At 35.0% G+C, this 25,090-nt stretch overlaps 1 protein-coding gene across 9 annotated transcripts in view; it reads right to left on the bottom strand.

Moving 5' to 3' along the window:
• ATRX (ATRX chromatin remodeler) overlaps nucleotides 1-25,090 on the bottom strand; it is a 297,464-nt gene that overhangs the window by 93,402 nt on the left and 178,972 nt on the right. For all 9 annotated transcript variants that reach the window (XM_025883129.2, XM_073880898.1, XM_073880897.1 and 6 more), the window contains 5 exons: nucleotides 16,723-16,869; nucleotides 16,388-16,565; nucleotides 7,610-7,747; nucleotides 5,858-6,033; nucleotides 4,460-4,577 (listed from right to left, as the gene is read on the bottom strand). In XM_025883129.2, the coding sequence (XP_025738914.1) occupies nucleotides 4,460-4,577; nucleotides 5,858-6,033; nucleotides 7,610-7,747; nucleotides 16,388-16,565; nucleotides 16,723-16,869 (757 nt within the window). The remainder of the gene's footprint in view (nucleotides 1-4,459; nucleotides 4,578-5,857; nucleotides 6,034-7,609; nucleotides 7,748-16,387; nucleotides 16,566-16,722; nucleotides 16,870-25,090) is intronic.

Raw genomic sequence — 25,090 nt, forward strand, 5'->3', positions numbered from 1 at the left:
CTCTCTCTCTGTCAATTAAATAAACAAATAAAATCTTTAAAAAACATTATATGCCAGCAGATTAGGCAATCTGGAAGAAATGGATAAATTCCTAGGAGCATATAAACTTCCAAAACCGAAACAGAAGAAATAGAAAACTTGAACAGACCAACAGACAGCAAAGAAATTCAGTCAGTGATCAAAAAAAAAAAAAAAAAAAAAACCCCAAAAAACTCCAAAAAAAGAGAAGTCCAGGATCAGATGGCTTCCCAAGGGAATTCTACCAAACATTTAAAGAAGAGTTAATATCTATTCTTCTCAAACTAATCCAAAAAATAGAAATGGAAGGAAAACTTCCAAAATCATTCTAGGAGGCCAGCATTACCTTGCTTCCAAAACCAGATATAGACACCACTAAAAACAAAAACAAAAAACAAAAAAGAAAACAAGTACAAGCCAATATCCCTGATGAACATGGATGCAAAAATTCTGAACAGAATACTAGCAAATGGGATCCAACACATATATTGAAAGAATCATTCACCATATCAAGAGGAATTTATTCCTGGGCTACAAGGATGATTCAATATTCACAAATTAATCAATGTGATACACCACAATAAAAGAAAGAATAGGAACCATATGATCCTCTCAACAGAGGCACAAAAAGCATTTGACAAAATACAGCATCCATTCCTGTAAAAACCCTCAACAAAGTAGGGATAGAGAGAACATACCATCATAAAGGCCATGTAGGAAAGACCCAGAGGTCATATCATTCTCAACTGGGAAATACTGAGAGCTTTTCCTCCAAGGTCAGGAACAAGAGAGGAATGTGCATGCTATTATTATTTTACATATTACTGGAAGTCCTATTCTCCCAATGAGACAACAAAAAGAAATAAAAGGCATCCAAAATGGCAAGAAGTCAAATTTTCACTATTCAAAGATGACATATTCTATATAGAAAACCCAAAAGACTTCACCAAAAAATTGGTACAATTAATACATGAATTCAGCAAAGTCACAGGATACAAAATCAACATACAGAAATCTTTGCATTTCTATACACCAAAAATGAAGCAGCAGAGAGAGAAATCAAGAAATCAATCCCAGTTACAACTGCAGCAAAAACCATCAGATATATAGGAATAAACCTAAGCAAAGAGATAAAAGATTTGTACTCTGAAAACTATAAACACTTATGAAAAAAAAATAGAAGACACAAAGGAATGGAAAAACATTCCATTCTCATGGATTAGAAGAACAAACATTGTTAAAATGTCCATACTACCCAAAGCAATCTACACCTTCAATGCAATCCCTATCACAATACCACTAGCATTTTTCACAGAGCTAGAAGAAACAATCCTAAAATTTGTATGGAACCACAAAAGACCCTGAATAGTCAAAGCAATCCTGAAAAAGAAAAGAAAAGCTGGAGGCATCACAATTCTGGACTTCAAGCTATGTGACAAAGCTGTAGTCCATCAAGACAGTATGGTATGGCATAAAAAAGGACACAAAGATCAACGAAACAGAACAGAAAACCTACAAATGGACCCACAACTATATGTTCAAGTAATCTTAGACAAAGCAGAAAAGAATATCCAATGGAAAAAAGACAGTCTCTTCAACAAAAGGTACTGGGAAAACTGGACAGCTACATGCAGAAGAATGAAAGTAGACCACTTTTTTCCCACCATACACAAAAATAAACTCAAAATGGATGAAAGACCTAAATATGAGATAGGAAACTATCACAATCCTGGAGAAGAACACAGGCAGCAACCTCTCTGACCTTGGCTATAGCAACTTCTTACTAGACACGTCTCTGGAGACAAGGAAAACAAAAGCAAAAATGAACTATTGGGACTTCGTCAAAATAAAAAGCTTCTTGGGGCATGTGGGTGGTCAGTTGGTTAAGCATCCAACTCTTGGGTTTTGGCTCAGGTCATGATCTCAGGGTCATGAGATCAAGCCCCATGTTAGGCTCCATGCTCAGTGTGGAGTCTGCTTGGGATTCTATCTCTTCCTCTCCCCCAGCTCCTCCCCCCGTTAACGTTCTGTTATGTTAAAAATAAATAAATAAATCTTTAAAAAAAGATAAAAAGCTTCAGTACAGCAAAGGAAACAATCAACAAAACTAAAAGGCAGCCTATGGTATGGGAGAAAATGTTTGCACATGACATATCTGATAAAGGGTTAGCATCCAAAATCTATAAAGAACTTAACAAACTCAACACCCCCCCCTAAAAATGATCGAGTTAAGAAATGGGCAAAAGACATTAGTAGACATTTTTTTCCATGGAAGATATACAGATGGCTAACAGACACATAAAAAGATGTTCAACATCACTCATCACCAGGGAATTACAAATCAAAACCACGATGAAATTCCACCTCACACCTCTCAGAATGGCTAAAATTAACAATGCAGGAAACAACAGGTGTTGGCAAGGATGCAGAGAAAGGGGAACCCTCTTACACTGCTGGTGGGAATGTAAACTGGTGCAGCCACTCTGGGAAACAGTATGCAGGTTCTTTAAAATGTTAAAAATAGAACTGCCCTATAACACAGCAATTAAATTACTATGTATTTACCCAAAGGATACAGAAATACTGACTTGAAGGGGCACATGCACCCCGATCTTTACAGCAGCATTATCAACAGTAGCCAAATTTTGAAAAAAGCCCAAACATCCATCAACTGATGAATGGATAAAGAAGATGTAGTGTACATATATGACAGATATTACTCAGCCATAACAAAGAATGAAATCTTACCATCTGCAAGGATGTGGATCAAGCTAGAGTGTATTGTGCTCAGTGAAATAAGTTAGAGAAAGACAAATACTATGATTTCACTCATATGTGGAACTTAAGAAACAAAATAGATGAACATAGGGGAAGGGAAAGAAAAAAATAGAGGGAGGCAAACCATAAGAGACTCTTGACTACAGAAAAGAAACTGAGGGTTGCTGGAGGGGAGATAGGCAGGGGATGAGCTAAATGCGTGAAGGGTATTAAGGAGAGCACTTGTTTTTTTTGCTTGTTTGTTTGTTTAAGGAGAACACTAGTGATGAGCACTGGGTGTTATATGTATGTGATGAATCACTAAATTCTACTCCTGAATATATTCCACTATATTTTAACTAACTAGAATTTAAATAAAAACTTAAAAAAACAATTATACTTTACAGAGTTTAGAAGCTTTTAATAGTTGGTACTTTAGATATTTGCTATCATTTAAAATCACAATGAATGAGGCCCCCTTAGTTCTTAAATATTGCATTGCCTTCAAAAGTATACACTTTAAGATCTATATGAGCTATTAACATTTTGCTATTGGTTATTAAAGACAAGTGATTCTCTAATACTTGAAAACACTGTAGCTGGCACTTTCTCTAAAACAAAATTTTAAATGGAAAAAATATTAAATGACCAAATTTAGTACCCTTTATTACTCAGATATTAATGAAAGATAGCTCTGGACATCCCTTTTCTTCTTTAACTACACTGTAGCTCTCTCATTGGGATGACCACCTTTGGTTACTTAATTATGTCTCCAATTTTTGTCATCCAAACACGACAATACAATAAATCTAACAGTTTCTGACTGATATAAAAATGAAAATGTGTGCCTTGTTACAAGTGATTTTCTTCTAAAAGTCTGTAAAAATCTGTTTATAATATAGCAAAAAAGCAGTTCTGTAAAATACTAACATTCAAATTCTGTTTTCCCCAAAGCAAAATCATTCTTGAGAACCATCATCATTATTCCATTCTCTAAAATACACTGCTGTTATAAGGCATATCACTGTAACTAGTGATATGAAATGAGGTATCATTTTAAGATGCATGTACACACTTCCACCCCCTATTATTTTTTATAATTTATTTTATTCACAACGGCATCGCTTCTCGGCCTTCTGGCTAAGATCAAGTGTATCCTCATAATGAATCCACCCAAAAAAACAATTTCTGTTAGCATTTTGGTGTATTTTAGGTATCTGTGTATATTTTTACTATAAGTTTGGGAGCATAATATATGTCCTTCCTTGCATTTTGCTTCTTTTCCTTCAACCTTTGTCAATTTGATGAGAAATGACTTCATGGATTTGATTTATATGCCTTTTATTATTGTGGTTCAATTTTTTAAGTAATGCACTGGAATTTTATACATTTTCTTTTACAGATTTATTTACACTAATAATTTTTCTGAAATAAAAGCTCTTTATAAATTAAGGGCATTATTCCAAAAAACTGTGTATGTTTTTTCACCAGTTTGTTCCTAGTTTAGTTTGACAATTTAGTGGTTTTTAAATTAGAACTATTTTGTGCTTTTACAAAACGAACATATCCATTTTATTCAAATGCACAATTGAAAAAGAACAACTTACATGGTAAAATTACTAAAACAACACTCATCAGAAAAAGAATGTTTTTTGAAGATAAAAACAATAAGTGCATCTGTTACCTGTTAAGTGATCTAAGTAGTACTGATAGAGCTTGCACTGAATAGGAGTCATTCTCACAGCTAATACATACTCATGTTTTGGGGGCAAGAACTTTGTTAATGCTGTATAATCTTTCCTCTGTAATTAACAAGAAAGAGAACGAAATTAGTTAACCTAAATATATGACAGGAATTGACTGCTCTAAGAATCATCATTGCTTGCAACTAAAAGATACACATAAATAAATAAGTACCATACAAGAAAACATTTTCTTAAACATATTTAGCCTCTTTAATCACATAATCATCATTATACGATTGTAGTTAATATATTTCATATGACTACACAATATGATGCACTGGTAAAAGGATACTGCAATACACCAGGCAGGTTTTAAATTGAAGCAGTCATTATTACCAAATGGTCTCCTCTATATAGAAAAACAAAAAAAGAAAAAAAGTGTATAGGGGATACAGTAAGCAGTGTTAGGAAAAAAAGACTTGCTTTAATCATACACTAAAAGCAATGAATCAATGTCTGATGCAGTCTGGTTTGTCCTTTAGGTAAAATGTGCCATTATGCCGGAGGATAACACATAGCTTTAGGGAAACTGTTTACCCAGTTGAGAAAGCAAGCCATGTATAAGCACTCTTGATACCATTTAATTAAAGGAACAAGAAAGAAAGAACACTAATGTGCTAGGTACAAATGACTACCTAAACCAGGAAAATACCGTCTAGGTAGTAGCAGCAATACAGAAACTGAGGACTTGCTAGTACTTGTGGCTAACCTGAACAAAAAGGATGACTGCCTTATATGATGGCAGAATATCCAGCCAGAAGGACAGCCCATTTGTTTATTTGTTACATCTTTGTAGCTACAATTAATATCTAGTGTCTAAAGAAAAAGTGCAGATTAATACAGATTCACTAAATATCTGTATGTAAACACTATTAACCCATTCAGGTTAGTGTATGACTTCAAAGTAAAAAAACTGTTTCTTCAGGATTACATTAAAAATGGCTCCTCCACAATTCATAATTGCCTTTCCTACAGCTATTTCAAATAAGTGAGGTTCAGGCCACTCTACTATAAAATTAGGGTGGACATAGGAATTTCTTAATCATAACAGCTATGTTCCTTTTACATACTCCCTATCTTAAAGATGAGGAATCTAAACATTAACATAGTAAAATATGAAGCTACATACTTGGCAAATGAATTAATCAATTATGCTATAAATGGAACTCTTTTTTTTTAAAGTTCAAAGTTTCAAAAACTTTTGGAGACAATGCAAGAAGATTTACTATAAAACTATATACTAAAAAGGGGGAAAGAAAACACAAAATAATTAAATTCAGAAAACATTTTGGGATTATAACAGTAACAATATTTTATTATATGGAATGTATTTGTACCTGAACACATCCAGCTAACATCTCATAGAGAATGTGAGCACGCTTCTTCATCACTCTGACATCTACCATGGTAGAATCTGCACACTGACCATTTTGGATTGGATTTATAAATCGATTTCTGAACTCTTTAATGGATCCCAGCAAATTTTCCTTGATAAAGTTAACCATGCAATGATCTAAGAGAGAAGACATTAGTTCACTAATAATAATAACAGCTAAAAGGGACTCAGAAAAATTCTCTGATAAAATGTTCGTGTCAAAAACACATGCCATGGAAGCATTAGAATTAGCTACAAAGAAAGAACAGCAAACTGAGCATAGACTAAACACTGGTTTTAAGTCTGATCTGGAACTGGATTACCTAAACCAGATGAGAAATTCAAATAAAAACCATCCCTAAATTCTAGACATGAACGTTTAAAAACAACATCTAAGAACATTTTATTCTAATTCACTATTCTCTATAACAGACATGGAGTATAAAACAAGTATTCTATAATTCTAACCATGATTTTATGGTCAGCAAGGGTATCTTGTGAAAAATACACAGATACTGAATTAAAATAATAAAATCAGATAATAAACCACTATATCAAACTTTATATTAACTGATCTAGTTCCAGAATAGAGTTATAAGCTGCCCTATACTACATAGGACCACAATGTGAAACAGCATTTTTTCCACTGTTTCAATATAATTTTATTAGTAGTTATTACATCAAAATTGATATTTAGAGGAGCCAAGGGACTTAGAAAATTCTAAAGAATATGTATTTGGATTTTAACAGTAAGACAGAACATATTCTCATTATAGGACAGTCCTTAAAAAGTCATGAATAATAATGAGAATTAAATGCAGTTCAATCAAGAACTCGAAATGAACTCTACATGCAGTGTCATTGAAAGCAAAGTTCCATGGGAGTATAATTCTATGGATGTGAATTTCATTGGCAAACACCATAGGTTTGCTTTCTTCACTGTATCATAATACTCTTCTAACTAATATTTTATTGTTTTTGCAATGTGAAGTAGCATTTCTACAAATGGAGTAACAGAAAAAGGGGTAACTACAACAGATAAAAATAAAGATAAAATATAGGTTATAGTGAAATAATAACCAGTTTTACAAATAATAAAAAACAGCTAAGTTACTATACACTAAATGAATGGAAATAAAAATAACAAAAAACTATTACATTGGATTATAATAGGAAATGTCAATTTGTTATTTGCTGAATAACTCATGTTCCCTCTTAAGTATCACCACACATATGAAAATGAGAAAAAAATCACAAGTTATCTGGATTCTCATCTGTCCTCAGTCTCAACAAATTCTATGCTGATATATTCAACACAGCTCTCCTTATCCCATCGTCACATTCCTAAAACATTCACATGTGCCATTTCTTTTCAATTTCCTATAGTACCTCCCCCCAAATTAGATATATTTCGTTAGAATAGCTCCTGAATTTGTAAAGCAATCATTAAGACTTCTGATAATTTTTCTAAATTTCAAATTCTATGTTTATATTTAAACACTCAAAATAGCACACCTGTTGACTGTGGTTTACCATTCATATTTATAAAGCATTCCACTTGAAATGTATGGTATTCTTTCACAGCAGACTAAGATGGACCTACGCAGATCATAGTCAGACACTATATTAGACAGAAGAAAGGCAAATGGCAAAGTGGCAAAAATGTATCTGAGGCAATGCCAACTCTACAGCATAATTGCAGATATTAACTCACACTCAATTAGGTTATTTTGAAGTGGTGTTCCTGTTAAAATAATCCTCCTCCTTGACCGTATAGAATTCATAGCTTTTGAAACAGCAGATGCTTCATTTTTTAGAATATGACCTTCATCACAAACAACAAAGTCAGGGCCTATAAAAATGTTTGGAAAAACAACATTTAATTAGTATATAATAAAATTTAAACTGTTAATTACAAATTGACTATGTAATCCATTTAAGCAAATAAGTTAACTCTTTAAAGTGCTGCTCTTGTGGGAAGATAAAACAATATCCTCATAGTAATAGTCGTATTTTGGGCTCCTGGGTGGCTCAGTTGTTAAGCGCCTGCCTTTGGCTCAGGTCATGATCACGGGGTCCTGGGATTGAGCCCCATGCCGGGCTCCCTGCTCGGCAGGTGGCCTGCTTCTCCCTCTCCCACTCCCCCTGCTTGTGTTTCCTCTTTTGCAGTCTGTCAAATAAATACATAAAATCTTAAAAAAAAAAAGTCATATTTTATCTGCTGCTGTATTTACTGTAATATGGCCTAACTAGTATTAACTATATCCCAACAGTAGAGTATTAAACTAATACTATAGATGGCACTTAAGATTCTCTCAATAAGAAACAAAAATAAACAAAAATAAAAATAATCAGAAGAGTAAAAAGATCCCTCCCAACAGATTTAAGGTATTCAAAAAATAAAATCTTTTATAATTGGAAAACAGTATCTAAAGATATATTTCAGCACTAGTGTATCAAGTGAACACAATTGCCTAAGACTACTAGCAATTTATATATACATGAAAAGACAAATTTCAAAAATTACCTTTTAAAGAATACCATATAAATCACAATAGAGGGGCGCCTGGGTGGCTGAGTCAGTTAAGTGTCTGCCTTAGGCTCAGGTCATGATCCCAGGGTCCTGGGATCGAGGAGCCCTGTATCAGGCTCCCTGCTCAGCGGGAAGTCTGCTTCTCCCTCTCCCTCTGCCCCTACCACTCGTGTTCTCTCTCTCTCTCTCTAATAAATAAAATCTTTAAAAAAAATAAAAAATAAATAAATCACAACAGACTCTGCAGTATCTCCCATTTAACATATTCCAAATAATGAACACTCTTTGCAGGGGGAAAGTTTAACTGAAAGGACAGCTAAAATGATTGTTATATGGCTACAGGGCGGATGGGAAGAACACTTTCCAAGCTATATAACAGCTTACAGCTGAAAGGGACTCTTTCAAAAGAAACATATACACTTTATTAAAATAACATATTATTGTTTTCTAAAGTATGGTTTACATACAATTTGCTTGCTGGTTAATATACATACATACTACTTAAATATTCATTTTAACAATAACAGTTGTCAAATTACTCCCTATCTGTTAGGCAGTAGAGAAAATTTATCTTCTACATGATTTCAAAAATAAATGCTTCAGTATGATTGATCAAACAATGTAATTGTTAATCAGTATTCAGATGGGGCTACACAAATATTAAGACTTTTTAAAATTACTTATATACTTTCTTAAAAACTAAAATCTATACCTAGCTTTGTATTAAAAGACTACATACTGTTTTTTTAAATCCTAAAAATTCTCCGAGGAGAAAAATTGCCTTTTACATGTGACTTAAGTGATTTTCACCACCATATTCACTGTTCATGAGGGTATGGTAAAACAGGTACTCTCATACAATCTTTGTGAGAGTCTAAATTACTATCAGATATCTTGGAAGACAACTTTACAGTACCTATTAAAATGTACAATGTATGCACCCTTTGACCCATATTTCAATTTCTGGGAATTTATCCTAAAGGTATTACTTCCCCAAGTACCCAAAGATACATAAAATAGTCCCTGAAGCATTGCTTGTTTTGGTGGAAAACTGAAAATAACCTAAAAGCTTTTCAAAGGGCATTAATAAAACTATAATGGAATGTTGCAAAACTAAAATTAATGATAGAGATCTCTATGTACTAACCTGGAAATATATGCCAAATACATTATTAAATAAAAAGAAGCAAGTTGCACAATCTATATTATGATACTATTTGTATGTAAACAACCACCTCTGGGGCACCTGGGTGGCTCAGTCAGTTAAGCGTCTGCCTTCGGCTTGGGTCATGATCCTAGGGTCCTGGGATTGAGCCCCACATCAGCCTCCATGGTCAGCAGGGAGCCTGCTTCTCTCTCTCCCTCTGCCTGCCATTCCCCCTGCTTGTATTCTCTCTCTGTCAAATAAATAATTAAAATCTTTTAAAAAAGCCACCTCAAACAGGGTGATTTTATCTATGTATACATATATGTAGTAAAAGATTAACCATGCCCAAAGAAAGGTTAGGCCTTTGCCCTCAGCACCTGGGAGGTAAACTCTAAACTTGGAATGTCTTGCCTAAGAAGATGGTCTTTGTTTACCTGGATCGCTTGGGACACACACCACATAGTCTAATGAGGTCATTTATGGGGGCAGTGGGGCCTTTGGGCCATATGGCATCTTCTTGACCTTTGGAGGGACTAAAGACTAAGATCAGTCACATGGGTGGTCAAACATGTCTATGTGACCAAGTCCAAACTCTGAACACCAAGGTTTGTAAAAGTGTACTTGGTCAGCAACACTCCGTATTTACTTTTATGTATCATTGCTGGAAGAAGTAACTGCTGTCTGCATAATTCCACTGACAGATCAGCCTTGGAACTCTCCTGGACCCTGCCCTATGTGCCTTTTCCTGTTGCTGATTTTAATTTGTATCCTTTCATTGTAATAACCCATAACCACGAGTATAACAGCTTTTCTGAGTTGTATTGAGTCCTAGTAAATTACTTAACCTGAGAGTAGTCTTGGGCTTCTAAATACAGCAATATAAAATACATGCTTGAAAAAAAAACCCACACAATCTGATTAAAAAGTGGAGAGACGATCTGATTAGAGAATTTTCCAAAGAAGATATGCAAATGGGCAACAGGTACATGAAAAAGACCTCAACATCACTAATCATCAGGAAAATGCAAATCAAAACCACAATGAGGTATCACCTCACACCTGTTAGAATGGCTATTCTCAAAAGAACAAGAGATAAGTGCTAGTGAGGATGTGTAGAGAAGGGAACCCTTGTGCACCATTGGTAAGAATGTAAATTGGTGCAGGCACTATGAAGGTTCCTCAAAAATTGAAAAGTAGAACTACCACATGAACCACCATTTCTACTTTTGGGTATATATCCAACAAAATCATTATCTCAAAGAAGTATCTGAACTACCATGCTCACTGCAGCATTATTTGTGAGAGCCAAGACAGGGAAACAACCTAAGTCCACTGACAGATGAATGGATAAAGAAAATGTAGGGTATGTATCTATATACAATGGTTTATTATTCAGCCATAAAAAAGGAAATGCTGCCATTTGTGACAACATGAATGAAACTTGAGGGCATTATGTCAAGTGAAATAAATCAGACCAAAAAGGGCAATAACTCTATGATCTCACTTACATGGAATCTAAAAACAAAACAAAACAAAACAAACTGAAAGATACAGAAAATAAATTGGTAGTTGCCAGAGGCAGGTGATAGGAATGAGTGAAATGGGTAAAGATGGTCAAAAGTTATAAACTTCCAATTACAAGATAAATAGGTCCTGAGAATGTAATATACAGCATGCTAGTCATAAATAACAATACTGTATTATATACTTAAAGGTTGCTGGGAGAGTAATTAAAAGTTCTCATCACAAGAAAAAAATTATAACTATGTGGTTGATGGGATGTTAACTAGACTCATTATGGTGATCATTTTGCAATATATACATATATTGAATCATTATGTGGTGTACCTGAAACTACTATAAGGCCATAGGTCAATTATATCAAAAAGTACATGCTTGTTTGCATAAACACAAAAAAATTCTGGATATACAGGAAACAACAGTGAAACGGGAGGAAGGGAACTTTTACTTTTTAATATACACCTTTTCCTTCTGTTTATATTTTGCTCAAGAACATGTACTGCTTGTATAATTTAACTTAAAAAGAACTATTTATTAGTGTGACAATGAAAGGAAAGGGGACCCTATCCTTAGTAAAGATATCTGAGGGAATAAAAGTAGGAAGAAAGAATAAAAGTAGGGGTGCCTGGGTGGCTCAGATGGTTAAGCGTCTGCCTTCAGCTCAGGTCATGATCCCGGGGTCCTGGGATCGAGTCCCGCATCGGGCTCCCTGCTCCTTGGGAGCCTGCTTCTCCCTCTGCCTCTCTCTCTCTCTCTCTGTCTCTCATTAATAAATAAATAAAATCTTTAAAAAAAAAAGAATAAAAGTAAATATATTCATGAATAATCCTGAGTCAACAAAAACCTAAAAGATGTTACTCATATTCTATTTACTAAGATAGGAATGTATTTAACATTCTAACATTAAAAAGTTTTAAAATCTTTAATGTTTAAAAGAAATAAGTTTTAATAATCTTGGAAATGTATTTTCTGGAAAACCTCATTCCAATGAGGTGGTAGGATTTGAAAATAGCTACTGTAGAAATCATTCTAGACAAAGTACAGGGAGAATGTAGTCATGAGGCTCTGGAGAGTGGAAGAAAAGGGATTTAGCAAGAGGCTTAGACAAAAGTTCTCCTGTTCAAAAATAAAGCCTGACTGAAATAGTTCAATACACCATGGAAATTTGTCATTATTTTATATAATTACATAGGTCTATTTTATTGTTTAAATCAAACAGTACCTTAAATTAATATTCTGTGTGTGCATAAAGGATTGAAGTACTGGCAACATGCTACAACACAATAAAGCTTGAAAGCCTTACCCTAAGTGAAGAAAAAGTTAGATATTGTATGATTTCACTTTTACAAAATGTCCAGAAATATTTTTATGAAATGTCCAGAAAAGGCAAATCCACTGAGACAAAAAGTACATTGGTAGTTTCCCGGGGATAGGGCATTCGGGAATGACTGCTAATGAGTACAGAATTTCTGAGGTGATGAAAACGCTGTGGAGTTCAAGGGAATAGTTGTGATAGTTACATAACATTGTGAATACATTAAATGCCACTGAATTGTAAACTTTAAAATGGTTAAATGGATTTTATGTTATGTGTATTTTTACCGCAATAAACTCTAGTCATTAAATTAAAATGTGGGATAATGCAGATTAATATTCAAGCTACCACAATGAATAAATGTTTAGGATGACTTAAAGTAAGTAACTGTGCTATGAATTAAAAAAGGCAAGTAATGAGGTTATAAACAGATTATTCGTTTGTCAAAGCCCAATAAACTCCATATTACAAAGAATAAACTTTAATGTATCTAAATAATAAAACAAAGGAACTGACCTAAGTGACTTTAGAAAATATTTTAATTATAAATTATAAAGCCATAGACAAAAACAATCATATAAACACTGTACTATAGTTGGTAAACTTGTTTCTCACAGAGGTACAGGTTAACAATTCTGAAATTACTTTGCATGTATAATGAGTTTGGACAAATAAATAAATAAATGGATGGTGGATAGCTGGAGCCAGGATTCTCATAGTTGGAAAAGTAAGTAACAGATTAACAAAGAAGGTGAAAATGAACACTATAATACTGGATTAGACTCGAAGACACCATTATGAAATCAAGTTTATCTCTATGCACTCACACAAAGGGATAGATTTGTGCGCAGATGGGCGCCTGGGTGGCTCAGTTGGTTAAGCGACTTGCCTTCAGTTCAGGTCATGATCCTGGAGTCCCAGGATCAAGTCCCACATCGGGCTCCCCACTCAGCGGGGAGTCTGCTTCTCCCTCTGACCTTCCCCCCTCTCGTGCTCTCTTATCTCATTATCTCTCTCAAATAAATAAATAAAATCTTAAAAAAAAAAGATTTGTGTGCAAATGCAGATTTGTACACATATCACCTGCTGAGAGGACCTAGAAGCAAAGATACTCCAATAGCAACAAACATTCCCAAGCACCCAGATCTTGGTTTGTAAACACCATTTTTCAATAAAAGGCACCATGGCACACTACTGAAATGGTTAATTCTGGGGCAGAAGGCAGAGGCAATATAACATAAGCCCAGAGTACCTTATAGTACCAGAAAGTAATGAAGTGCTTAAAACAACAACAAAAGTATGACATATCAAAGGGATACAGGAACCAATCTACAAACCTGAAAGAGCTCTCAATGGCCAAACTGGAACAATTTGAACAACAAAATAAATAACATAGCATTAGTTTATAATCTAACATATAAACTAATAATAGTCTGTACTGATATAAATCAATGATTGATTATATAAGTAAGTAGAAAGGACAAATCTTTCTTAAAGAAAAACTCCAAATTTTATGTGCAGATAATGGCCACTAAGGGAGACAGAGCTTAATTTCTGCCTTCCCCCAACTTGGGTAAGCTAGATTTTGTGACTGACTTCCAAAGAACAGAGTAGAAACAAGCGAAAATAGTAGATCCAGTAATGTCATGTAGATCTAATGTACCCTGGATATGATGTGATGAGAAAGGTATTTCACCTCTGGCAAATTTTTTAAAAAACCTATAACCCCAGTCTAATTACAAGAAGAACAAACACACACTAGTGAACACTATAGACTACTTGCACAACATTCAAGACTGACAAGATAATGAAAAATAAAGACTGAGAAGTTGTCATAGACCAGACAAGACTGTGGAGACATGACAATTAAATGCAGTGTAATACACCCTAGATCAGATCCTGGAACAGAATGTGGACATGAAAAATGGTGAAATTCAAATATAGTTTGGAGTTTAGTTAACATATGCCAACAATGTATCAATTTCTTAGTTTTGACAAATCTACCATGACAATGTAAAATGTTAACAGTGGGAAATCTGGGCACATGGAATATGGGAGTTTGTTTATTGTTGTTTTCTGTTTTTTGGTTTTACTATCCTTTCACATTTTCTGTAAAAAAATTGTTCCAAAGTAAAACATTTTTAAAATGTCACTAAATGATTTACATGGAAATAACAAATGTTATTCTTCATGTCAAGCTTTAATTTTTTAAAAATTTATTTCCTCATGAACAAATCACAATGTTAAGCATCTGAAACTGTTGTTTTACCTATTCCAAAGCAATCTTCTTAAAAATCTGTTGCAATACTATTCACCAGCTTAAAGTTCTCTGACAATAAAACCACAGAACTTTCAGACAAATACTTGATAAACTTATTGAGCCTTAGATTTACAATGGCAATGTTACTTTGGTACACGTTAATTAAACCATTATCTTAAAAAAGAGGCAAAACAGTACAAACATTCAGTTATAAGATGAATAAGGTCTGAGAATCTAATTTATAACATAAGTATAGCTGATAACACTGTACTGTATAATTAAAATTTGCTAAAAGAGTAAAACTTAAATGCTCTCACCAAAAAAAAATGGGGATAGTAAATATGTGAGGTCATAGATGTGTAACTCAAAGGGGTGAATCCTTCTGTTAGGCTTGGCCTAAGCAACAGGAGGATGGAACCAGATGTCCTGATAGAGAGCCCCCAACTGAGGACCACCCAGGGACCACCCCATTCCACCCATCTAGCAGTCAGTTTGCAGTTACAACATTCCGACAGAGTTAGAGTTAAGTTTGTTGTGCTTGTTGCACTTGTGCAGAAAGCAGTCACTTGTCCTTATTTGACCGATGTCTCTAAAATAGAAATAATGTTGTGGTTTCCTACCCCATTAAGGCATTTCAAATATATTTTGGGAAAGGACATGGATAGTTGGCTAATCATTATATAATCCAGGCCTGTCACTCAAATGTTTTGACCCTAGGACCCACCCAAAAGAAAAAACTGATATAAGCCCACACCCAGGAGTTTTCTGGGTCTTTGTCTCTTTTGAGTAGGCGACCCCCGCTTTGGTATACTTTAATAAAACTTTGCTCTGCTTTTCTTTCATTTTACTCTCCTGTAATTCTTTAATGTGGGCAGTGAAAATAACTGAGGCTCCTTTCCTTTTCATTCTCTCAGTAACACTTCCAAAATGTATACATTTATCAAAATCATACATTGTACACTTTAAATATTTTACAACTCTGTCCATTATATCTGAATAAACCTGAAAATAAATAAAATTTAATAAAAAAGAGGCAAATTGATGGATTCTAAAGAATAATGTTATTTTGACAGTGAAAATTAGGCTTTCTTAACACACATCTAAAGCCTCAATAAGTGCTTCAAAGTAACTAGATTAAATAAGATAAAGTTTAAAAAAATACAAATAATTAAAAATTAATTAGTTTTGTGAATAATACAACTTGCTGCTTTTCCAAGTGCCAAATAAGAATTAAATATTTGGATCTTGCATTATGAGAATTACTGTCATAAGGCTAGACAGTATTGTAAATATTAACCTTCCATAGTGATGACACTTTAAAACACGGGAAAAAAAACATGTAGCAATTCTTCTAATGACATAAAATTAGGAAAGAAATTTAACTGTTTCCAGAGTATGGAGAGAGGTCTTGTTACCATCTAATATTCAGACAGTTGGAAGAAACTGCAATTGTGACTTAGGCACCTGATGCATTTTTAGTTTACAAGATCTCCCTAAAAACCTCAAACACTTCCAGACTCAGCAACTGAATTCTGAAAATTTGGCAACACTAAGGCTTTTACCTTAATAAAATTGTACTAAGAAACAGAAAGAAGGAAAAAACCAGAAGGACAAATGAAACAAAAACCAGATACTTAGTATTTGCTTGTTAAACAGAACATCAGCATATTTTTTATTCAACTTGCTTATTTATCTCAGTGCCTGTTAATATATTACCTGGATCAACCAAAGCTTTGTTAAAGATTTCCTTAAGTTTCCTACTCTTCACATTCCTTCCTTGAGCAAGATTTCTGTACATCTCATAGCCTATGATCATAACACCACCATCTTCTTGCCACCTCTGCAGCATGTAGCTTCTCTCCTGAGGACGTTTCACAGTTGCTAATTCAGAGACCTTTTGTGGGAAAATAAAGATTCTTAAAGGTAGCTATTAGGAATGTAGGAATACTGCATATTCCCATGGAAATATGCATAACTGGTAATTAAAAATCTTTTACTATATGAATTTCATGTAGTTATTTTAATAAAAGAAAATATTTAAATTATAATACCTCAAGCTTCTCATCATCTTTTAATCCCTCCTGCCACTTCTCAAATTCATTCATCCAATTCAAAGCGGTATTAAGAGGACAAACCACTAAAGCTGTGCTGAAATCCAATTTGTCACACAAAAGAACCGTATGAAGAAAACTTACCACCTACAAGAAAACAAATTAAGTTACCATCTTCAACTAAAATACCGGCAAGAAAGTTAAAATAAAACAATCTTACAATTTACTAGTTTTGTTTTCTTTTACCTTTAAACAATAAAGCAACCAACCAAAGGTCACAATTTCCATACCAGGCAAAGTACGGGGAAAGAGATATAATATATAAAAAGACAGAGTTTGATTACATGATGTATAAGGTTCTTCTAACTCTAAAGCTCCATGATCCTATGATCAATAATAATAATATGAATATAAGAAATAACCATACCAAAACTACGACTAAGTCCCTAGTCTCTGCCCAATGTGCCTCCCCACAAACTCAGAAACTGCCATTGCCAATTTAGAAGAGAACGGTGTTATACAGTACTTTTCCATTCTAAAGTGTTCTGAATTGATATCTTGGGAAGATGAAGGTGGAGTACGAGGACCCTAGGCTCGCCTCATCCCACAATTAAAATAACTATCAAATCATCATAAATATCCCAGAAATTAACTTAAAGAAACTGGCAGAACAAACTCCACAAGTGAAGGTAGAGAAGAGGCCACATCAAAGAAGGTAGAAAGTACAGAGATGTGGTTTGGGACAGAAACGGTTCAAGGCCACTGTGGTGGGGAGGGAGATGTGGTAGTGGAGAAGGACAAAAGACAGTCTACCACACAGGGGAGCACAGAGGGAAAATGAATCCCCAAAGCAACTGGCTTGGAATGTGAAGAGGCTGAATTTGGTGAGTTCTTGAAACCAGTGGGGCTTGAAGTCCAGAGTTTTAAAGGTCAGCAGGCATGACTGAGATACAGCCCAGAGGACAATGTGCTGCTCTTGGAGAGAAGGCAAACAGTGCACGGACATACAGCATGGCAGCAAAATGAAGAGTACCTGGGGCACACAGTGGGGAGGGTATTCATTCATCTCAGACCACATCCCAGGGAAACAGCATTCACAAAGAGACCCCTACAGGAACAAAGAAACCTGGCAACATCATCTTCCCAACCCTCCCCTCAGCATAAGCACAAGGTCACCTGTGGGAAGCAGAAGAGCACTGACACTTGTTACCTAACTTGCTTAGACTAAGCCCAACTGCCAGCATTCCAGCAGAAGCACCCCTCTGAGTCATGCTTTGCTTAGTACCAGGGCAGAAGGCCCTCTCCCCCAGAAGACCAACCCAAATCCCTGTTCACACCGTGTCTCCCGACCTGGGAGTTTTCAGGATCTCAGTTCAGCAGCAGTTGCAACACTTCTCATTTCACAAGCAGACCTCAGCACGCCTAGTTAAAAGATGCCACATTCCTGCAAGAAATCAAACACTGCCCACAACAGGCAAAGAAAGTCTCTGCAGACGGCGGCTGTGAAGGATAAAGCGGCCAGAACAAAACAACAAAGCACATGCAGCACCCATTGGAGACATTCCCACAAACACCAGACCCTAGGGAACAGAGGACACTATATGGCACATCACTACAAGACCTTTTCTTCATAAGGCCTATCCTCTAAAGAATAGGAGACTGAACTCACTTTTCTAACATACAGAAACACACACAGAGACATAGAAAAAATGACAAGACAGAGAAATTTATCCCAAATGAAAGAACACAACAAGGCCATAGGCACAGATCGAAGTGAAACAGATATAAGTAATATGCCTGATAAATAATTTAAAGGAATGATCATAAGGATACTTACTGAACTTGTGAAAAGAGAGGAAGACATGAGTGAGACCCTTAACAGAGAGATAAGAAATAACATAGCAGAGATAAAAGGTTCAATGAACGAAATGAGGGGTGCCTTGGTGGATCAGTCAGTTAAGTGAATCTGCCTTCACCTCAAGTCATGATCCTGGGGTCCTGGAATGGAGCCCCGTGCTGGGCTCCTTGATCAGTGGGGAGCTGTCTTCTCCCTCCACCCCCCCCATGCTGTCTATCCTGCTCACTCTCAAATAAATAAATAAAATCTAAAAAAGGAGGGATGGGGCTCAATAAATAAAATGAAAAACAGGTTGGATGGAATGAACAGCAGGCTGGAAGAAGTGCAGAAATGAATTAATGACCTAGAAGACAGAGTAATGTAAAGTAATGAAGCAAAACAAAAGAGAAAAAAAATATTATGCAAAATGAGAAGAGACATAGGGAAATGACTCCATCAAACACAGTAACATTTTGTATTACAGGAATCCCAGAGGAAGATGACAGAGGGGTGCCTGGGTGGCTCAGTTGTTCAGTGTCTGCCTTCAGCTCGGGTCATGATCCCAGCATCCTGGGATCGAGCCCTGCATCAGGCTCCCTGCTCCACAGGAAGCCTTCTTCTCCCTCTCCCACTCCCCCTGCTTGTGTTCCCTCTCTTGCTGTCAAATAAATAAAGAAAATCTTTAAAAAAAAAATGACAGAGAAAAGAGGGCAGAAAATTTATTTGAAAAAATAATAGCTGAAAACTTCCCTAATTTGGGAAAGGAAGCAGATATCCACACGCAGGAAGCACAGAGAACTCCCAACAAAGTCAACAAAAGCAGACACATACCAAGACATACTATAATTAAATTGACAAAATATAGTGAAAAAAAATTTTAAAGCACTAAGGCAAAAGAAGAAAGTAACATAAAACCCATAAGGCTACCAGCAGCCTTTAAAGCTGAAACTTTGTAGGCAAGGAGAAAGTGGCATGATATATTCAAAGTGCTGAATGGGAAAAATCTGTGACCAAGAATACTCTATCCAGAAAGATCATAATTCAAAATAGAAGGAGAAATAAAGAGTTTACCATACATAGAAAAACTAAAGTAGCAAGAAATATTAAAAGAGACTCTTTCAGTTGAAAGGAGAGACCAAAAGGATTAAAAATAAATGTTTCTGTAAAAAATCAATAAAGGAACAAATAAAAGGATGTAAAATATGACACCAGATACTGAAAATATGTGGAAGAGAGGAGTAAAGAATGGGCTCGAACTTAAACGACCATCAACTTAATACAGACTGCTATATGCAGAAGTTATATAAAACCCTAATGGTAACCATATATCAAAAACCACTAATAAACATGCAAAGAATAAAGAGAAAGAAATCCAAATATATCACTAAAGAAAATCAGCAAAACATGGAAGAGAAAAAGACAAGTAAGAATCAAAGAAAATCTTCAGAAACAACCACAAAATGAATAATAAAATGACACTAAATATATAACTATCAATAATTACTTTGAATGTAACTGGACTAAGTGCTCCCAAAAAAGACACAGGGTGACAGAATGGATTAAAAAAAAACAAAAAGACCCATCCATATGCTACCTATAACAAACTCATCTGAGACCTAAACGAACCTGATGATTAAAAGTGAAGGGATGGAGAAAACATATATCACCCAAATGGATGTCAAAAAAAAAAAAAAAGCCAGAATAGCAATACCTATATCAGACAAAATATACTTTAAAACAAAGATGGAACAAGGGACAAAGTAGGACACTATATAATCATAAAGGGAAAAATTTAAAAAAGAAGATATAACAACCGTGAATATTTATACACTCAACATGGGAGCACCTAAATACCTAAAACAATAAATAACAAACATAAAGAAATTGATAATAGTACAATAATAGTGGGGATGGGGTGTCTGGGTGGCTCAGGCGGTTAAGCGTCTACCTTTGGCTCAGGTTATGATCTCAGGGTCCTGGGATCAAGCTCTACATCAGGCTCCCTGCTCAACGGGGAACCTCCTTCTCCCTCTCACTCTACTGCTCCCCCTGCTTGTGCTTTCTCTCAATAAATATCTTAAAAAAAAAGAAAAAAATAATAGCGGAGATATTAACACCCCACTAACATCAATGGACAGATCATCTAAACAGAAAACCAACAAGGAAACATTGCCTCTGAATGACACATTGAAACAGATGAATTTAACAGATCCATGCAGAACATTCCATCGTGAAACAGCAGAATACACATTCTTCTCAAGAGCACAAAACATTCTCCAGAATATGACATATTAGCCATAAAACAAGCCTCAACAAACTCAAGAAAACAGAATTCATACCATAAATCTTTTCTGACCAAAATGCTATTAAACTAGAAGTCAACCACAAGAAAAATCTAGAAAATAATACTTGGAAATTACATAACATACTATTAAACAATTAATGGGTCAATGAGAAAATAAAAGAAGAAATAAAAAACTACGTGAAAAACAAATGAAAATGAAAACACAATGACCAAAAACCCCTGAGATGGAGCAAAACAGAAGCAGGAAGAATCTGAAATAAATAACCCATCTTTACACCTAAAGAAGCTAGAAAAAGAGCAACAAACAAAACTAAAATAAGCAGAAGGAAGGCGATAATAAAAATTACAGCAGAAATAAATGATTTAGAAAATAAAAAAGACAATAGAGAAGATCAATGAAACAAGGAGCTGGTTCCTTAAAAAAAAGCAAGAAAATATATAAACCTCTAGCTAGACTGAGAAATAAAAAAAGAGAAAGTACTCAAGTAAATAAAATTATAAATTAGAGAGGAGAAATAACAAATGACATTATAAAAATACAATTATAAGAGAATATTATGAAAAACTACATACTAAAAAAAATGGACAACCTAGAATGAATGCCTAGAAAAATATAAACTGCCAAAACTGAAAAAGAAAGATATAGAAAATTCAATCACAACCATAACCAGCAAAGAAATTGAATGAGTAATCAAAAAAACCCTAACAAACTAAAGAGCAGGAAAAAGGACTTCATAGGTGAATTCTACCAAACATATAAAGAAGAGTTAATACCTATTCTTCTTGAACTACTAAAAAATACAGAAAAGGAATAAAAACTTCCAAATTCACTCTATGAGGCCAGCATTACCCTGATTCCAAAAACAAAGAAATCACTAAAAAGGAGAACTACAGGCTAACATCCCTGGTAAACACTGATGTAAAAATGCTCAACAAAATGCTAGTGAACAAAATCCAACAACGCATTTCAAAAATCATACACCATGATTAACTGCAATTTATTCCTGGGCTGCAAGGGTCAGTCAATACTGGCAAATCAATCAATGTCATACACCACAACAATAAAAGAAAGGATAAATACCATATAATCATTTCAACAGAAGCAAAAAAAAGATTTGACAAACTACAACATTCACTCATGATAAAAAGCTCAACAAAGTAGATTTAGAAGAACCATGCCTGAACATATGAAAGACTCCACCAAAAAACTGCTAGAACTGATAAACTCAGGGAAGTCACAGGACACAAAATCAACAAACAGAAATCTGTTGCATTTCTACACACCAATAATGAAGAGGCAGAAACAGAAATTAAGAAAACAATACCATTTACAATTGCACCAAAAATATTAAGATACCTAGGAATAAACTTAGCCAAAGAGGTGAAAGACCTGTACTCTGAAAAGTAAAAATACTGATGAAAGAAATTGAAGATGAAGAAATGTAAAGACATTCCATGTTCATGGATTGGAAGAACAAATATTGTTAAAATGTCTATACTACCCAAAGCAACCTACACATTTAACACAATCCCTATCAAAATACCACCAGCATTTTTCACAAAGCTAGAACAAACAATCCTAAAATCTGTATGGACCACAAGGATCCCCAATAGCCAAAGTAATCTTTTCTGAAACAAGAAAAGCAAAACATAAGTGCACCTGGGTGGCTCAGTCAGTTTGAGCACCAGACTCTTGGTTTCAGCTTGGGTCATGACCTCAAGGTCTTGGGATAGAGCCCCGCGACAGGCTCCACACTCAACAGGGAGTCTGCTTGGGATTCTCTCCCCACCTTTCCCTATACCCCTCCCCCGGCTCATGCACACTCTTACTCTTTCTAAAATAAATAAATAAACATTAAAAAAAAAGAAAAGCATTATAATTCCAGACATGAAGGTTATATTATAAAGCTGTAGTAATCAAAATAGTATGGTATTGTCACAAAAATACACACATAAAGCAACTGAACAGAAGAGAAAACCCAGAAATAAACCCACAATTATATGGTGAATTAATCTGTGACAAACCAGGAAAGACTATCGAATGAGAAAAACACAGTCTCTTTAAGAAATGGTGTTGAGAAAACTGGACAGTGACATGCAAAAGAAAGAAACTGGACCACTTTCCTACACCACACAAAAAGATAAATTCAAAATGGATGAAAGCTAAATGTGAAACCTAAACCCATAAAAATATTCGAAGAGAGCACAAGCAGTAGGTTTTCTGACATCGGCTGTAGGAACATGTTAAGAGATATGGCTCTGAGGCAAGGGAAACAAAAGCAAAAATAAACTTGGGCTTCAACAAAATGGAAAGCTTCTGCAGAGCAAAGGAAACAATCAACCAAACTAAAAGGTAACCTTCAGAATCAGAGAAGGTATTTGCAAAGGACGTATCTGATAAAGGGTTATATATCCAAAATATATAAAGAACCTTTAAAACTCAACACCAAAAAAAAAATAATAATCCAGTTGAAAAATGTACACAAGACATGAACAGACATTTTTCCAAAGAAGATAAACAGACGGCCAACAGACACAGAAAAGATGAACATCACTCATCAACAAGGAAATGCAATCAAAACAACAATGAAATATAACCTTACCCGTCAGAATGGCTAAAGTCAAAAACACAAGACAAAGAAGTGTTGACAAAAATGTGGAAAAAAAAGGAACCATCTTGCACTGTTGGTGGGAAAAGAGAATGGAGATTCCTCAAAAAGTTAAAAATAGAACTGCCCTACAATCCAGCAACCACACTACTGGGTATTTACCCAAAGAATAGAAAAACACGAATTCAGAAGCATACATGTACCTCTATGTTTAAAAAAGCATGATTTACAATAGCCAAATATGGAAGTTGCCCAAGTGTCCATCCATAGATGAATGGATAAAGATGTGAGATACACACACACACACACACACACAGAGGAATATTATTTAGCCATAAGTAAGAATGAAATCTTCCGATTTGCTACAACCTGGACGGAGCTAGAGAGCAAAATGCTAACTGTAATAAGTCAGTCAGAGTAACAAAAATATCATGGGATTTAACTCATATGTGAAATTTAAGAAACAAAAAAAATGAACAAAGGGAAAAAAAAGAGAGAGAGATAAATCAAGAAACAGATCCTTAATTATAGAGAACAAACTGATGGTAACCAGAGAGGAGGGTGGTAAGAGGGTAGAATAAATAGATGATGGGGAATAAGGGGTGCATTTGTCATAATGAGCCCTGGCTGATGTATGGAATTAGTGAATAACTATATTGTATACCTGAAACTAACATAACACTGTACATTAACTGAATGGAATTAAAAACCTAAAAGCCAATGCAGGGGTGGTTCAATACCCACAAATCCATCAATGTGATATGCCACATTGATAAAAGAAAGCATAAGAACCTCTCAACAGATTCAGAAAAGGCATGGCAAAATACAGCATCCTTTCTTAATAAAAATCCTCAAGAAAGTAGGGATAGACTGGAACCTACCTCAACATCATAAAGGCCATACATGAAAGACTCACAGCTAATATCATACTCAATGGGGAAAAACTGAAGAGTTTCCCCCTAAAGATAGGAACATAACAGGGATTCCACTCTCACCACTATTGTTCAACATAGTACTGGAAGTGCTACCTCAGCAATCAGACAACAAAAAGAAATAAAAGGCATCCAAATCAGCAAGGAAGAAGGAAAACTTTCAGTCTTTGCAGACAACACAATACTCTGTAGAAAACCTGAAAGACTCCAACAAAAAATTGATAGAACTGATACACAAATTCAGCAGCGTCAGTATATAAAATCAATTTACAGAACGCTGCTGCATGTCTATACACCAATAATTAAGCAGCAAAAAGAGAAATCAAGGAACTGATCCCATTTACAAATGCACCAAAAAACATAAGACATCTAGGAATAGCCTAACCTCTTCTAAGAGCTTTGCACTCTGAAAACTACAGAACACTTATGAAAGAAATTGAAGAGGACACAAAGAAATGGAAAAACATTCCATTCTCATGGATAGGAAGAACAAATATTGTTGAAATGTCTATACTACCGAAAGCAATCTACACATTTAATGCAACCCCTATCAAATTACCATTAGCATTTTTCACAGAGCTAGAACAAACAATCCTAAAATGTGTATGGAACCACAAGAGACCCCAAATAGCCAAAGCAATCTTGAAAAGGAAAAGCAAAGCTGGAGGCATCATGATTTCAGACT

Source organism: Callorhinus ursinus, unplaced genomic scaffold (genome assembly GCF_003265705.2).
Source record: "Callorhinus ursinus isolate GAN/ISIS: 27379988/994484 unplaced genomic scaffold, GSC_fseal_2.0 scaffold40, whole genome shotgun sequence".
NCBI classification, from domain to species: Eukaryota; Metazoa; Chordata; class Mammalia; order Carnivora; family Otariidae; genus Callorhinus; species Callorhinus ursinus.